Raw genomic sequence first — 17,843 nt, forward strand, 5'->3', positions numbered from 1 at the left:
CTGCTAAAGTTTTGTGTGTGTCATATTACATAATATTCACTAAACTGCAATTCTTGCCATTGAAACTGCAATCAGTATATTTCAACTTCAACTTGTCTCAACATTTTCTTTTAGGTAAAACGTACACAAATAAAACTGAATATTTCGTTTTTTTTTTTCTAAAATGAAATCACTTAAGTTCAAAGGAGATTACAAATATTCAACGTGCGTTTGCAGGAGCGTCATTTCAGATGTGCCTCGGGGGTAAGATCCTCCACCGACATAGGCCTACGAGTTTCACGTTTCTTTCTAGTTTATTAGTAGACAATCAATTAAAATATATTTAATTCTCAAACTCAGGTAGGCAATTGCCCCATGCTTCCCCGTGTTGTGCATAGAGCCCCGAAACAAAATTATAAATACGCCACTGACCAAGTGTAAAAGAATTTTAACTTGATTCAATGTGTATAAGTGTTTGAATGTATATACAAATGAATATATAGAGGAAGATGTAAGAATATAACATTCCTCTTGTTATTTCTTCAGCATAGCAAAATATGAAACAACATACAAACGGCACTATATCGTAATCCCACATAGCATAGCTATATTCCTACAAAAATATAGCTGTATTACTACTTATAAAGATCAAAAGGCTGTAATTTATTTTTAACAGTCAATAACGACATAAATATTCACCCATAGGATACTTGAAATCTAAGTCTTAAGGCTTTATGACTAAATTAGAAAATATTACTCACCTGTTGTTTTATAAGTCGTAGATTTTTGATGATCATCTTCACCATTGGAGACTAATGCAGCTGAATATAGATTTGTTTTTACTGGGGACTCGTAGTAACGGGGATCCGACGGGTTTACTGCGAAACGAGAATTACTTTGAGGGGGAGGAAATTTGAAGGAGAAGGGAGGTTCGGATCGGTCGTCAAATACCTTTGCAATTTGATCGACCATATAATCTTCTGGGTTGACATCTGAAAGAAAGAAGAAAAATACTGTGTCAACTATAATCAAATATAACTTAAAATCAAACACAGTTATAAACATACATATATAATATATGTATTTAATATTCCACACTTTCATCCATAAACAGAAAGAGTTAGATTTTAATACTAGGTAGAAACGCACCAACCACACAAAGTTAGTCCTTGTTACCAATGTTCTACCTATTTCCTTTACGAGCTATAGAAAATACACACCGCGACTATAGACAACGAAGGAAAAGCGTTAAGAAGAAAAAACAAGAATTGAAGAATTAGCGGGAGGTCTCCATTTTTTCTAGAATGATCATCGGAAGAAATATTTTCAAATATTTTCAAATATTAAGGCATACTTTGAAAGGTACAACTAAACACCAGTATAAAATTTTCTACTAAAGTTTAACATGATACAAAACTTACTTTCAAGACAATGCAACCAGGCGGATATGAATCTTTCAAGATATAATGCAATCAGGTGGATATGAATCTTTCAAATCATAATGTAATCAGGTGGATATAAATCAAAACATAAATTCAATGAATCCCCCATGAGTTTGACAAGAATGCACACTGCATTAGCTTTCAAAATGTCATCAATGCACTTCATAAGTAGTGCAAAATAAATTACCATTAAATATTGAGAAATTCAGTGTAATTTTTATACAAGAAAGTATCTGGAATTTGATATAAATCGCATATGAAACATATAAATGGTTAATGGCATATAAATGGTAATGTAACTGATTTTGGTGTTACAATAAGATCAAATCTCTAGTTCTATCTTGATCTGAATCTGATTATTAATGAGGCTTTTAGAATTCTCGGTTTGTAATTAGACTTTGAAATGAATTCAAGCACACTAAAGTGCTAACAATTATATATGCTGCATATATCCTACAGTAGAAAATACATCGATAATACTTAGCCCTTCTGCACAAAAATAAGTACATTAATTAAAGCCAATTCAATACAAATTAGTGTATAATAAATAAAAACATAGAAATCTATTCTCAATATGATAAACATGTTTCACTTTTAACAAGTTACTTGGTAAGGATTCATGTATTCTAATTATGAATGTATACTACTGAACATTGTTAATAGATGTATATGTTTTATTCAATACACAATAAATGAAGAAAATTTAAAAAGTACGCATAAAAAAGTACGGAAGAGATGCCAAAGAAAATACAAAAATATATCATATCAAGAATATCAGAATACCTGGCCGAACAAAAACACACTATTTCCAATGTTTTATATAACTAGGTATAGGCTAACCCAATTAAACAAATGGAAATGGACACTTATGTATTGTTCTATACCAACATATCCACAAATAAAAAAAATATATTTAGACAAATAGTAGGATCAAATTAGGTTTCAAAATAAACAATAATACTTCGATGTATAACATATTTCCTTAAATTATTTTCCAACAAAGAAAATAACACATTTGCTAGCTAACTACTTTTCACTCATCAGTTAATTTTCCAGTTAAACTTGCAATAGTTTTAAACCTGGTTAAACTGAGACCAGAGAACGAAGTACATTACACAAGAACAAATATCGAAGAAAATTAAGCCTCTCACTTTAACGTCCCATAATTATGCCCCTTAAGGGAGACGGACGACTAAGGCAAGTGAATGATGACGGAAGATATTGTGGGGGAAACGGAAGTACTCCGAGAAAACTCTCAGACACGATGTTGACCACCGCCAACTTGTTTGTCCGGAAATCGAACCAGGGACCCCACAAATCACAGGTAAGTGATCTATCGCTGATCCACCGTGGCCCTGCACAAATATTGAAGGAAATAAAATGTTCTTCGGGAGTTCGTTTTTGACTGTGATAGTGTGTACATCATAGTTTTGTGTTCCAAAGAGGGTGAAGATTGTGGAGGATTCCCGCCCACTACAACATTTAGAAAAGCATATATACAGACACTTTACATTTACCCTATACACACACATTCACTTACACTCTTCTTTTATTTCCTTCTTTACGTTATATCCTGCCTTCCGCTTCCCTTTCTTGGGACAAAAGACAATCTTCCGTTTTATCAACTAAATGTCCCATTTTTCGATTTTGACTAATTCTTATTATTAGAGTGAGGAATAATATATCCGCCCAAGTGCGTTATTTCCAAAGGCAAAACAACAGCAACAACAACAACAACAACAACAACAGAAAACTATACTGCCTGGTTAATTAAAACAATCTCGTTTGTATCTACACATTTATGCCAGCGCTCAGCCAACAACTGAATTTCGAAGCAAAACAAACCTGGAGTTTACGACGCAAGGAAATTCTAAATCGCATATTGCACTACCCAATCATCAGGTAAGGTCTCTTCCAACAAATGATCGAAATGTCAAATAGACGGTAGTTCTTGGAAGAGGAATGGTTTCATAATGCAACCCACAAAGAGTATTCTACAACGTCCTCTGAACAACATTTGAGAGTATATTATCATACAATATGAGGATAGAACATTTCTGGATTCTTAAGGGAAAAGTCGCGGTGAATTCCATGCAGTTTAGCACTGCAACGACCTGCAGTGATAATTTCGCCTCCACGGAGGGAGGAATAACGAATGAACTCTACCATAGATCACCATACCAGCAACAATATCTTCTACAAGTTTTGAAGATCTTCCTGGACTTTGATCAAAAACAAACTATTGTTCTGACTATTGTAGATATACCTAAATTTATCATTTATTAATCAGTTCCAATATCGAGCAAACGAAGTATTATTGGTTGATTTGTAGACATGAAACTTTTCTTCGTATATATGAAAATTACTATTTTTTGCAAGAATGTTTTATTCTAGTTATGTAAAAATGTTTAGTAAACTTAAGGAATAAAGAAAAGCTATAGAAATCAAGAAAGGACAGTATTCAAGAAATAGCATATCGACAGTCTGAAAATTCGTGCAATGTTCTCTTCCTTCATATTATATTATTTTTCTTCCGTATTGTTTAAAAATTGTTTTACTATATAACTGTTGTGTCAATGTTTCTTTTTATATAATAAACCAGAGAAAGAACCTTCCTGATAATTATCTAACTTCGAGAGATTGGTGAGACAAGGCTTTTCGTCAACATCATAACGACGTTGTAATGAATTTGTTCTTAAAACCAAGAGTATCTAGAAAATAGTTGATCAGAATACGAGGAACAGTAAGTACAGGTTCAGTTGCTCGGCATTATTTATTCTGTCTGTTGGAGTAGCCTCTGGGATGGAAGCCGATTGCTCAGGGAGTTGAGCAAAGGAAGAATAGCTAGAGAATTAGCGACTTGGACGCCGACGGTTTAGAGTTCACACTCGATTCAGAGATGTTGAAACCTTTAGGCTAAACACAGACTCCAACCAAAGATTCGGGTAAAGCAGAAGAAGATCGACAGGGAGCGAAGCTGCAGGATGGAAAGTCATCAGGTGTCCCAAAACCCTGTACTCGAATCACTCTATCCTTTCTCTTTCTATTATATATATATTGTTCTGTGTCTTGCAACATGTCGTATGTTAAAATTGGTGTATTTTTAGTTAACAACAGTATTTGATCTGGGGACACTTGTTTCCTCACCTGGCAAAGTATCGTATGTATCCGGCTAATAATAGCAGAGTTATAAAAAAAGAACTGTAAAATTCAAATCATTTTTTAGCTCTCCTGTAAAGTTATTATTTTCAACATACCACCTATTGCAAGATAAACAACGATGTGATCAAAAATGCGGCGAATGATTCTCTTAGAAACAAAGTAATAATCTAACAAGGAATTTGATTTAATCGCCTTCAAAGTACTGTTCTTGGCTAGCAAAGTACTTATCCCAACGTTGGATCCATGACTCGGAGCATTTCTGGAAGGCTTCTTTTGGAAGGATGTTCAACTGCTCTGTCGTGGCCCTCTCAATGTCAAGAATGGTTTCAAAATGTTTTATTTTAAGCATGGTTTTAATTTTTGGGAACAACCAGAAGTCGCATGGTGCTATATCTGGAGGGCGTGGCAAATGTGGACAGACAAGAATAGTTTTTCAGCCATAAACTCGCGGATCAAAAGCAAGATGTGACAATGTGCATTTTTGTGGTGAACAAGAAAGCTATTTGCCCATTTAATTGTCATTAAAATGCTTTTCATGGAACCCTACGAGATGTTTAATTCTTTGAAATGCTCTCGAGTAGTGGGATCGGGTCAGTTGCTCAAGTATGTTTTGCCCAATTGCTAAAATGTTGGACACTTGCTCAACTAGCTTATCTTGCTATTGATCATGAACTGGAAATTTATGGCAGGCACGAAAATCTTGACTAATGGCCAAAACGGGGGATTGAGATTTTAATATATGATAAAATATACGCCAGGTTGACACAAGTTAGATAAAAAATTTTACTATGTTTTTTTATTAATAAGATTGAATGTTTTCATGAATCATTTATGTCAAAGAAGATCTGGATATTCCTGAAGTATGTGCATGCGCTTGCAATTTAAGACTCAATCCTAGCAGTTATCACCTTTTCAGTATCATATATTCCGTATTACGAAGTTAAGACACTGTATCTGAGCAATTCAAGGTACAAACTGGATTTCTTTTATTGCTTAAAAGACTAAGTAAGAAGATAATAATTAATTACATACGATATTGTATTTAAAACAAACTGTTCTTTTACACCGTATGTACGAATTCTTCAATAAATCACATTAATTTCTTAGGTTATGTACAGTATAATTCAAATTAGCTGTATTGAAGGAAATTATATTAAATTTTCCATTGTTTGAATCAAAATGTTTTATGCGTAGAGTACAACAAAGATTAATAATAGTGTTAGAAAAAGACGAGATTTAAGGCTATTTCGTCTTGAAAAGGAGGCGTGAAAATATTGTCTTTAAAAACGTGTTTATTGGAAGAGTTCGGTGTCATCTCGAAAATCTCTCTCGACATTATGTTGGGTAACACTAATACCATAAACTATATAAAAGAGTGGAAGTGATTCGCTCATCATCGACTAGATCATACTTCTTTAGGTAAAAATAAACCTGAAATTTGGACAGAATGTTCCTTTGTGTACTCCACTAGCTCACAAAGAATCGAAAGAGAGTGCTTGTGGTATCGAAAGCACACAATATTCGTTGCTGCGTTGTCATGTTTGGATTTGTTTTACAAATTACATAGGAGATTGTTTCTGTTACATAGGAGGCAAATATCAAGAAATATAATAGACGTTTATTATAACACGATTAATTGCCACATTTTGATTTTTTTGAAAAAAATGGAAAGCTGTTTCTGTATGAAAGGGTAAATAGCAAGAAGTATAACATATACGTACATAATATTATTATACAGTAAATTTTATATCCACGATCTGTCTTTAATTGGCATTCATCCATTTTTAATTCGCACCTATAAAAAAGAAAAAAGGGAGCACGACCGGCTACCACCACAGTATAAGTGCCGCTAAATGAATAACTTTTGTCAAGCGGAATATTTAAGTTTGTTTGTGTACCAGTTTTATACAATTTAAAATAGGATTCTTGAATTTCATTTATGCACAATTATCCTTGCTGTTTACTTTGAAAATGATTACCTTATGTTAATAGAGAACAGCAGTTTATTTTTCTTAAGTATATGCTGACAATATGAAAGTATAAAGACATGACACGTAATATGTTGACCTACCTCTAAATTATGTTTTCTTCTCCAGCACAAAATAAATTAACTAATCTTGTGCTTAGTGATAATGCAATTTTTGTTTCGAGGGTGGAGGATGGTGATTTTGAAAGAAAAAAAAACACTATTACCAAAAATTGTTTGACACGATGGAGTATCATCGCATCATATTTTGTACACTCGAGGTTTGTTATTTATGTCATGATCGCACATGGGCCCTTGTTTGTACGCGCCCTGCCTAGGCCTATTCCTTTTATCACGGGGGAAAGAAATAAGAAAGGATTTTCTGGAGGATGTATTCCAAGGGAAATAAAGAGGTTTTTAAAGTTTTTTTTTTTATTTTAAAAATTTAGTATCTCACACATTCATGAAATTAGAGAGATGAAGTTCAACATATAAACTCTTCTTTAAAATAAGGGAATTCGCATTTCAGCGCTTTCAAGAATCCCGTTTCTAACGGAGACATTTCTATAATATTCAAACTTCTCTTCTTTTCTTCAGAGACTGTCAAATTTCAAGATTCGCTTAAGTTGAGGTGTGGAACTCGGTACATAGATTCTAAATTAAAAATAAGGGAACACGTGTTTCAAGAGCAGAAAGAAGATCATATTTATTATATTGAAATTTCCTTTTATTTATACATAAGGTGCCGAGTGTGACAATTTAAATTTCAGGTTTTATATTTATTACACCTTATTTTCCCGTGAGGAGAACGGAAATTTCTGCGACTGTATGTATAATCATAATACGATAAAATATGTATTTAATAAGTAGCCTTCGGTTATCTGGGGACTTCGCACAGAAACCGCGTGTTTTCTCAGCCTACGGCCTCACATCTTATACACCTGTAAGCATACCTAATTTCAGTTCAAACATCAAGTTGCATGTTTCTAACTTTGGGGATCCCCAGATATGAATGTATTATTATAGTAAACTCAAAGACCGTAAAGAGGATTACGCAATATTTTATCATTTAATATGGAGTATGGAAGTTGTATGGTGCTTTCAATTCCGGTTTGAGTAGATAGATTAGTGTTGAGATGGAATATATTCTTGGGATACCTAATTGATTAAAGAAAATCGCTTCTCGCTATCTATTACCGTTTTTAATTTAGGGCGATCAGCATTATAACCGGATGTGAGTAATTTCTACTTCCGGTTATACTAGAGTGTCAAGAATGAAGATGAAAGTTGTCCTTGAAAAATTTAATCGATTACGAAAACAGGTTTTCGCTATCTATTACCGTTTTTGCTATATAGTGATCAACGTTAAAATAAGAAGTGGCTTATTTATACAACTTCCGGTTTCACTAGAGTGTTAAGGATGAAGATGGATGTTGTCCTTGAAACGTGTAATCGATTCCGGAAAACCGTTTATCTCTGTCTTTTACCTTTTCCTCTACAATGATAAATATGTTAAATGGAAATGGCTAATTTTACTACCTCTCCGAATCACCTCTATCAATGAACTCCTCGAGATAATCACTATCTACCTATGGCAAAAAAAGTATTAAAAAATTCCCATCCGTTCAAAAGTTATCGCGCGGAGTAACGGATGTACGGACGGACGTTCTAACATTATAATTTTATAAGTACCACTACGTGATCCTAATAGTTGTAATACTTCGACTAGCTGGGTGCATCGCCCTCAGACTCTTGAATTTGTTCAGCTACTGCCTCGCACCTGATAAACCTACAAGCACACCGTATTTCAGATCAAATACTAACCGTCCTGAATGCCGAGATACACTGAATATTTCAAGTACCAGGGGACTTCGCCCCCAAACCCGCGTTCGATAGGCCTACCGACTCACATCCTATGAACCTATAGAATACCGAATTTCAGTTCAAATACCAAGTTTCATGCCTCTAATCTTCAGGGATCCAAACATATGAACATCTTATTATAATTATGATCCTCACCCTTTTTTCTTTCCTTCGAAGCCAGATATTAAAAAAATACGTATAGGGTGACATCTTATTATAATAATTGCAGCCCCTACCTTTTTTCCCACCACTTTTCTTTCTCTTTTTACTGAAATATATATAAAAAAACTTAAACACATCTCAGACTAGTTTAAATGAGAAAGACAAACACCAAATTTCAAGTTTCTAACCTGAAATTGAGAAGAGGAGAAAAGGAAAGAAGACAAAAACAAAACATGTCAAATCAGATGAAAATATTAGAAAGACGTGCGCAGAATATGAAGTTGACAGAAATATTAGGAAGTTTCTGAAAAAGATGGCTTACATTCGAAAACTAGAGTAAAACCAATGAAATTTCTTCGGACGTTTCGCACACATCTCAGCTGTCTTTGATTCTAAGGTACGAACACAGGGGTGAAATAAGAGAAGATTGCTTCAGTTTCATTGATCCTCGATCAACAGAGCTGAAACTTGAGGACATTGGTTCGAGCTAGGAATCCGAAGACGTAGAACCACCCGAACTCTCACTGACTGGAGGGAAAATTGGAGAAATTGTCCTATCTTTGCTACGAGCCCTCTCACTCGACCCGAAAAACTTCGTTGATATTGGTACAGATGGTTGCGCCGTCATGACCTCTCAAAGTTGCGGGGCAGTGCAGGAGATCCAGAAGGAGGCTTCAAATCCGCTTCACTTTTCATATTGCAATTACAGCCTCAACTTGTCCATCTTCAGGTCATCGTCAGTATAGTGCGTGAGGAAATGTCTGGGAACAATGAAGGAGATCATTGCGTTTTCCACCGCATCGTCAAAACGTAATACTGTCTTTAGGCTTACGGTTGGTGGCCAGTTGGAGACATTTTGTGAAACGAGATGGGTTGAACGGAACGACGTGGTGTTACAATTTCACGTGAAATTTCAAGAAATTAGTGAGGCTCTACAGCGTGTTCCAAGTGGTCCGAGTTAGATACAGCAGCCAAAACACGGGCACTTCCTTCTGCCATGCACGACAGCGAGTTTATCGTAATTATTACTTGTCTTCAGGATGTTCTCACGATAACCCTCCCCTTAATCGACTTTTGCAGAAGACAGATTTAGACATGAACGCAGCGTCAGATGCCATTCAGGACACTATCGCAACATTAAACAAGAAGCATTCAAACAGCAAATAAGAATTCAAGTCAATTTTCGAAGCAATATCCAGAATGGCTGCTAGTGTCGACGTGCAGATTCGAACTCCTCATCTCACCCAAAGACAAACACATCATACGCACTTCAGGGCAGATGACACGACATCTTACTACTGAAGAACTGTCTACATTCAGTTGATAGAATAGGTTGTAGAAGACCTCAAAATGCGTCTTGTGCCGGAAGTTTTAAACGTATACGGACTCAACATTCTATTGCCAACACGCACAACTGACAAAACTCTTAGCAACATCTCCGCGTTCTAGCACAAAAACTTTACCAAACTATGGGAACTGAAGAAAAAAATGCTGTTTTCCCTCCTTAGTTCTGAATTTGCAATCTGTACTTCTAAATGGAAGAGAATTAAAGAAGAAGGTGGAACTCTATCAGGGGCTGCGTTGGAAGACTTGGCCACCAGTGACGAAGATCTTCACGTGACTCTTCGAAAACTGCTGTGCATACTTGTAACCCTGCATTCGAGCGTGGCCAGTGCAGAACGATCTTATTCCACATTGCACCAACTGAAAACGTGGTTGCGATCTCGTTCTGGCGAAAAGTGGCTGAATGGAAAAAATGAAAATGAAATTTTTGAGTTTTTCGTCCCACAGTTATGCCGGCTAGGCTAAAGGAGACGGTGATGATGAGCAATGAATGAAATGGTGGAATGGAGAAAGTGGGAGGACTAGCACTTTTGAATGTTAGAGGAACATTGTCGTAGATCGCGACAAGATTATATCGACAGATACGCCTTGGTGGTATTCACCTAAAAGCGCGTTTTGCGTTGTAACTTGTCGTAAGTTCATGTCCTTTTGTATAATTCATTTCACTAGAATACAGAAACATTATGAACGTTCTAAGAAATGTTTAACTTGATATTTTTTCTAGCGAAATATTTAGTAAAGCATAGCCACGACCAGGCCTCTAGACAGAATATATTTTCGGGGGAGGGGGCATTGTGGTGAAAATTCCGTAGCAATTATATCTTTTACCCTCTTTTCCTGAATCCATTTTACCTTTCTTTTTCGGGGGGAGGTAAGTTATGGGAACATATCCACTCCACAATAAATAGCCCCCCCAGACGTTTGGTTTAATCCGCCAGTGGATGGGACATAAATATTGAAATAAATACACATATAGGACCTTATGCAGAGTCGTTCTGACTCGTGATTAGTGTCATACTAAGAGTTCTACTAACATATGTTTCCTGCAGTAGTCAGGCCTTTAGTATGATGCTAATCGTACGTCAAAACGACTTTGCATAACGCCCATAATGTATAATACTACACTTGAAGGCCACATACACATTGACTGGAGAACGACATGCAAGTTGAGGCCGAGAGATGCATGGTGCGGGGACATGAGTACATTGGTTATTTGTTTCAGAAACAACACTGGAGAGTCTTTTGTCCAGCATGTGCTTGAGTGAATGTGCGATACAAGATTTTGTTGATTACTCAGAACACTGCGTGCGGACGGCTTAAATATAGGTTTCACTTGTAAAGAGAAACGTTTCATTGCAATTGTTCGATTAACATAGATAGATAAAAGATGATTCAAAGTTGGTACCTCATATACAAAATATTGCAAACATGAACTTTAATACTGTACATAAAAACATAATAATTTATTTAAAATTCAATTTAAGAAGAGAGTTAACATTCTAATTTTTGTTCCATTCATTTCGTGATTCAATGCGTTATTTTCAATGTATGAACTCAGTCGAAAAGTCAGATGAGAAAAGAATATCACGTATGCCGACTAGAAATTTAAGTAGTATATAAAACCTCATAATTGAAAGATAGTATAACAAAAACAAATATCTTCTCGCTTGGCTGGAAGCCTACTTTTAATGCAACCATGCTGAACACACTCAATAGGTTTGTCTGCAACTTAGAGGGGTGAAAGCTTGAGGATCGATATTTTGGAGGAGAGTTTGAATCACTGCCAGAGATATTGTGAAAGGGCCAAGCTGGATTTTGCTGACACTCGCAGACGTCAAAATGTTCTTTACCAAATGACATTCACAAGAAAGCCCCTAGTTTTCAATGAACACAAGCATCATTCTGGTAAAATTCCCTATTGCTGAAAAAATAGTCCTTCAGTGATTTTAGGAAATATTTATTACTAGTACAGTACACACTCGTATAAGAACACACAACATACGAGGCGAATGTAAAGAAAAGCCGGTGTTAAAAAAAAGTGATAGACGAAGAAATGTATTGTGATCCATATACAAGTACATGCCTTGGCTATTTTATGATGTAGTTACCAAGAAACACCGGACATTTCTTGTAACGTGGCACAAGCTTTTGTATACCCTCTGTGTAAAAATTTGTTGCACCTTTTTATATATGCACTTTGCAGCTAATTTTAATGGGACAAATTAGTTCAATCTTTCACCTGGAGTTACATTTTGGTGGAGAACGTTTACGAGAAATCGAATGTTTACTTCGATGTAATAGGCTTTTCCATCATTCCGATCGTCACTAAAGGCTAAGGATGTTCGATTCCCGAGCTGGTTCTTTGGATGACTGTCAACAATGTAGAAGTATGTTTCTTTTAAAATTACCGTTGCCGAATATCCCACATGATGACAAATAAAATAGTTAAATTTCTCAATTAATGATTAAATTTTACAATTAGTAATAATAGACTAAATTTGATAGTCGACAACTCGGAAAGCAAAGATCTGTACAGGAATATGCATATTTTGCATCCATACTAAAGTAAGTCAAGTATGCTAAATTTGGTCAAGATGGTACCATCACGCACAATATATACTATAATGAATCGTTAATATTGGTACTTACCAAAATCAAATAGAAGATTTAAAAAAATCACGAGACAAAATATTAACCCATCTCAAACAGTATAAGCTTCATTTTAATTACGAAATCAACATTTTATTTATTTATTTTTTAAAAAAAAGAACGATGTAAGGGCAACATTATATTAGACAAGAAAAGACTCTTCTCTAGTATCACTGTTTTACAAGGGTTGTATTTCTGAAATGAAATTTTGTACTATGAAAGAAATGTGACATGGAAGCTCAAATGAGACATCCGATTTGATCCGTCAGGGATAGTTTACGAGTAATTCAAGCATTAATGTACTACATATATTCATATACATGTCAAACACAATATATGGTGACAAAAGGGAATTTGGAAAGTAAGACCTTGCAACATTGACAGCTTTCATTTTTCAGAGGTTGGCAAAACTTGCCCGACAGCGTTTTGTTGTTGCAATGTAATGTTGGGACTAGTTTGTGAGTTAAACTGAGCGTGTGAATCTGGTATTTTATCGGGCGTTAGTACTACTTACTGTATGTAAACTGAATGCTGTGGATTCATTCTGTTTGTGTTTAAGTGAAGTAAAAAAAAAAATGCCTCGCACTCGTGGTTGCAGGTATGCAGCTAACAACTTATGTTTGTGGCGAGTTCATCTTCGTGAGGGACAGGAAGAAAATCACACCCATCATCAAGAGAGCATATAAGCAGTACTTTGGCGTCGGAGCTGGTGATTTTGATAAGAAGTGGTCACCTAATATGTGCTGTGCTACATGTTATTGTAAATAAATTAAGTGGTGGCAAGGAAAAAATGCTTCATTATTTGCTGTACCGATGGTTTGGAGGGAACCAAGGGAACATTTGACAGCCTGTTATTTCTGCTAAACCAAAATTCAGCTATTCACGAACAGCAAATCAAACAAACATATTGTTTATCCGGATCTGCCGTCAGTAAGACGACCTGTGGCACATTCTGAAGCTTTACCAGTTCCTTCAAGGCCCACAGATATAAAAGAGATGAGTGATAGTGAAGAAAGTAGCACTACATAACTTACATCTCCGGAAAAAAGAAGGGATCCCCCGTATCAAGGCACGAGTATGCCCACGCCATGCGTCTTATAGCAGGATGATTTAAATGATTTAGCGCGAGACTTAGGACTCAGTAAACAGAAAGCAGAATTGTTAGGCTCCAGGTTACAGGAATATAACCTTCTCCCCGAAACAACCAACATAACCTTCAGGGATAGAGAACGTGCTTTTGTGTCTTATTTTGCCAGTGATAGTTCCATGACATTCTGCAATGATGTTCATGGATTAATGACAGCCTTGCACATAACATACGAACCTGGTGAATGAAGATTATTTTTGGATGCTTCGAAGAATAACTTAAAAGGTGTATTGCTGCATATCGGGAATAAACTGCCTTCAATCTCAGTTGCATATGCCACTTTTACCAAAGAGAGAGATGGAATTTTCAGGAAGATATTGACCTTAATTAAGTACAGTGAACATAAGTGGAAGTTGTGTTGTGACTTCAAGGTAATAGCATTATTATTAAGATGCAACAAGGTTACACGAAGTATGCATGCTTTTTGTGTGAATGGGATAGTCGGAAAAGAACTTCCCTTTATGTGAAAAAGGAGTGGCCTAAACGCAATTGGACAGTTGGTGAAAAGAATGTGTAACGGGACAGTCTTGTAGATGCTAGAAATGTTCTTGTTCCACCCCTACATATAAAACTTGGACTTATTAAGCAGCTTGTGAAGGCAATGGATCCCAATGGGCCATCTTTTGCATATCTTGCTGACAAATTTCCTCGACTGTCAGCTGCAAAAATAAGAGAGGGCGTGTTTGTAGGTCCGCAGATACGAGAACTGCAGAAAGATAGAGGTTTTGAGGCATGTCTCACAGAGAAAGAAAAGCGCGCATGGATGAGTTTTACGAAAGTAACCCAAAACTTCCTTGGGAGAAGACAGGACCCTAAATACAAGGAGATGGTGGATGAAATACTTGCAGCTTATCAGGATTTAGGGTGCAAAATGTCCTTGAAGGTGCATATCATGGACTCACATCTGGATTACTTCCCCAGTAATTGCTGTGACATTTCCGATGAACACGGAGAAAGATTTCATAAAGATATATCCACCATTGAAAAACGCTATGAAGGGAAGTGCATGCGGCAGACTATTGCTGGTGTATCATTAGAGACAAAAGAAACACTCAGTACAAAAGAAAAAAAGTAAACCATTATGTACGGTCGACAGCTGTTTCGCATACCTACAATTCTATGTAATATATAGTGTCAATAATATATAGTAATGCTTTACAAACACAAACATTACGTGCTGATTACTCCAAAACTATCCGTGATGCAGAAAAGCTAAAAATCAGATTTGAATTCAAGAGTGAAAATCCTTTCAGAATCACTACTTTGTTACCCAGAAATAGAACTTTTTTGTTTATTTATTTATTATTATTTTTTTTGTAGAACAGTGTATTTAAAAGAGCTTTCTCATGGCTAAGCGTTAGTGTACGCGTCTTTGGCGTGGAAGGTTCGTATTCGTTTCCCGGTGGGACCTCATGTTGATCAAACCCCACGTTAGTTCTAGGTTCACGTATCATATAGCCTCGTTGCTGGACGGGACGCCAAATTCAAAATCAAGTCTCGTATTTAGGAAAGAAGAATTTACTTATGAAATTCTATAATTTTCTCCCCCTTGATGTAGCCGATATCTAAAACCTTTATGTATTTGCTGCTGCTAAACCCAGTAATGATTTCGTGTTGATTTTTCGAAGAAAAGAGTACCAGGTTACTTCCCCTCATTCTGCAACTAATTATGAAGTTATGCCTATATTCTGTTCTCTTCGATGTTGTGTTCTCAAACGGTGTAGGAAAAATCAATTGTGTACAGTGTACCAGGTTCGATTCTTGGTAGAAGAGCCTTGAGTTTTGAACACATAATGGCTTGGTTTCCACATTAAACTGTGGCCTCGGTAATGTAAAAGGACGCTAAATTCCACTGAAATAAAAATCAGAACGAAAATATCAAGTAACCCCCTTATTAGGTGTCTATATTATGAAGTAATTTCTGACTGAGTAATTTTCTAACAAGGAAAGCTATCCAACTCCTCGACGAGTATTGCATTGAAACTTGCACAACTGTAAGGACATATTGAAAGATGGAAATATGCTTACTCTTACGATTCGCAACGTCCTCGAACAGAAAGTAAAATGATCATCTCCCATAGCCTCTGAAAGTTATGTACTCTGGTCATACATGCCAGAATGTGATACACTGGAACCTGTTTTCTCACGAAGACAAATACTGCAAACTCAAGAGAATAACAGTCGGTGGTTATTGGGATCTCTAGTACGTCATTAATGCGAATCGATGTCTAATGGAACACGATACGATACACCGATCGTAAGTTTCAAACAAACACGTTTACCCGGTGGAGAAAAGGGACGCGCTGAAACCACAACGCAAAAATGGCTTTCTATTATTATTGTTGTTGTTGTTGTTAGTAGTATGACTATTATTATTATTATTATTATTATTATTATTATTATTAGTAGTAGTAGTAGTAGTAGTAGTAGTAGTAGTAGTAGTAGTAGTAGTAGTAGTATGATTAGTATTGTTAATATGAGCAGTATGATAAGTAAAAATAATAATAATGAAAAAAAGACAAGAAATGTATTGTTGGGCCCGTTAAGTAACGAATGACTTCGGCCCGTGTTGAGTGTCCTCTAGCAGTATGAAGGTTTTAATATTCACAAGCAACAACACCCCAACCGGGATTCGAAGTCGGGACCCTTGAGCCGCTAACCTGACGCCTCAAACAACACGAATATGAGGTAAGGAATAAAATGAAGAAGGCCACAAAGAAATAATAATAATAATCCTATACCAGTGGTTCTTAATCTAATTCCGATCACGACTCCTATATTATCACATCATCTTGCCAGTGACCCCCCTCTGGCTTGTAATAAGCTTGAGACGGATCTTTAATATACCTATTGCGGAGATCTCACTATATACATTTATTTCTATAATAGTAGAATTCATTTCTTGTATATACTGGATACAATAACCTCCCTAAAAGCGAATGGATTAAAACCAAATTTGGCCCGTTCATTCGTATTGCAAATATAGAATACGATCCGTCCTACTGTTTCAAAACGGAGGCCGTTTGGAAATTTTATAACTTCATAACTCCCTCAATTTTGGGTCATATGACAAAAGAATAAAGTGCATTTGCATTCTTCTGGTATTTCAATATGAAGTTCTCATTAGTTTCATATCGTACCTATTTCATTTAAATTGATTTTTTAACCAACTCTGCACCTGTTAATAATGTTTAGGAGACCAATTTTTTGTTGTTCTTTACAGTATGTATACAAATAAAAATTGTCTATCAGAATAAAATTCAAAACAATAATTATTTATAAATATTCTCTGGTATTGGATTCTAATTATACTTATCCTCTTTGCTTATCTTCGCGATCCCCAAGTTGAGAACCCTGTCCTATACTATTTCTTCTTGTTGTAGACCTCGTGTTCATGCGGGTTGAGGCGTCAAGCCAGCGACTCAAGGGTCCCGACTTCGAATCTCTTCTGAGGTATGGTTGTGTGTTGATTCAAAACCTTTATAGTAGTGCTAGAGGACACTCAAGACGGGCCGAAGTCCTTCGTCACTTAACGGGCCCAACAATACATTTTTTGTCTTCTTTTAATTATTATTATTTTTACTCATCATACAGCCCATTAATAATACTAATCATACTACTACTACTACTACTAATAATAATAATAATAATAGTCATACTACTAAAAATAATAATAATCATAGAAAGCCATTTTTGAATTGTGGTTTCAGCGCGTCCCTTTCCTTCACCGGGAAAAATTGTTCGTTTGAAACTTATGATCGGTGTATCGTGCTCCATTTGACATCGATTCGCATCAATGGCGTACCACAGACCCCAATCACCACCGACTCTTATCATCTTGAGTTGCAATATTTGTCTTCGTGAGAAAACAGGTTCCAGTGTATGACATCCTGGCATCTATGACCAGAGTACATAACTTTTAGGGGCTATTGGGGGACCATAATTCTACTTCCAGTTCGATGACGTTGCGAATCGTAAGAGTAAGCATATTTCCATCTTTCAATATGTCCTTCTACTTGTGCAAGTTTCAATGCGATACTCGTCAAGGAGTTGGATAACTTTCCTTGTAAGATGAAATAGGCCTATGTTCGACCATGTTCGTTTTAGTTTCGGTTTACGGGCATTCTCC

At 36.0% G+C, this 17,843-nt stretch overlaps 1 protein-coding gene across 1 annotated transcript in view; it reads right to left on the reverse strand.

The window, feature by feature from the left end:
• The window catches only part of LOC145674282 (uncharacterized), a gene marked incomplete in the record, with an annotated part of 853,005 nt that overhangs the window by 328,382 nt on the left and 506,780 nt on the right, over positions 1 to 17,843 (reverse strand). Inside the window, 1 exon segment of the mRNA XM_081744136.1 lies at positions 741 to 971. Coding sequence (XP_081600262.1) covers positions 741 to 971 — 231 coding nt within the window.

The sequence above is a fragment of the Thermobia domestica genome, chromosome 17 (assembly GCF_964235325.1).
Source record: "Thermobia domestica chromosome 17, izTheDome1.hap1.1, whole genome shotgun sequence".
In the NCBI taxonomy this organism is placed as follows: Eukaryota; Metazoa; Arthropoda; class Insecta; order Zygentoma; family Lepismatidae; genus Thermobia; species Thermobia domestica.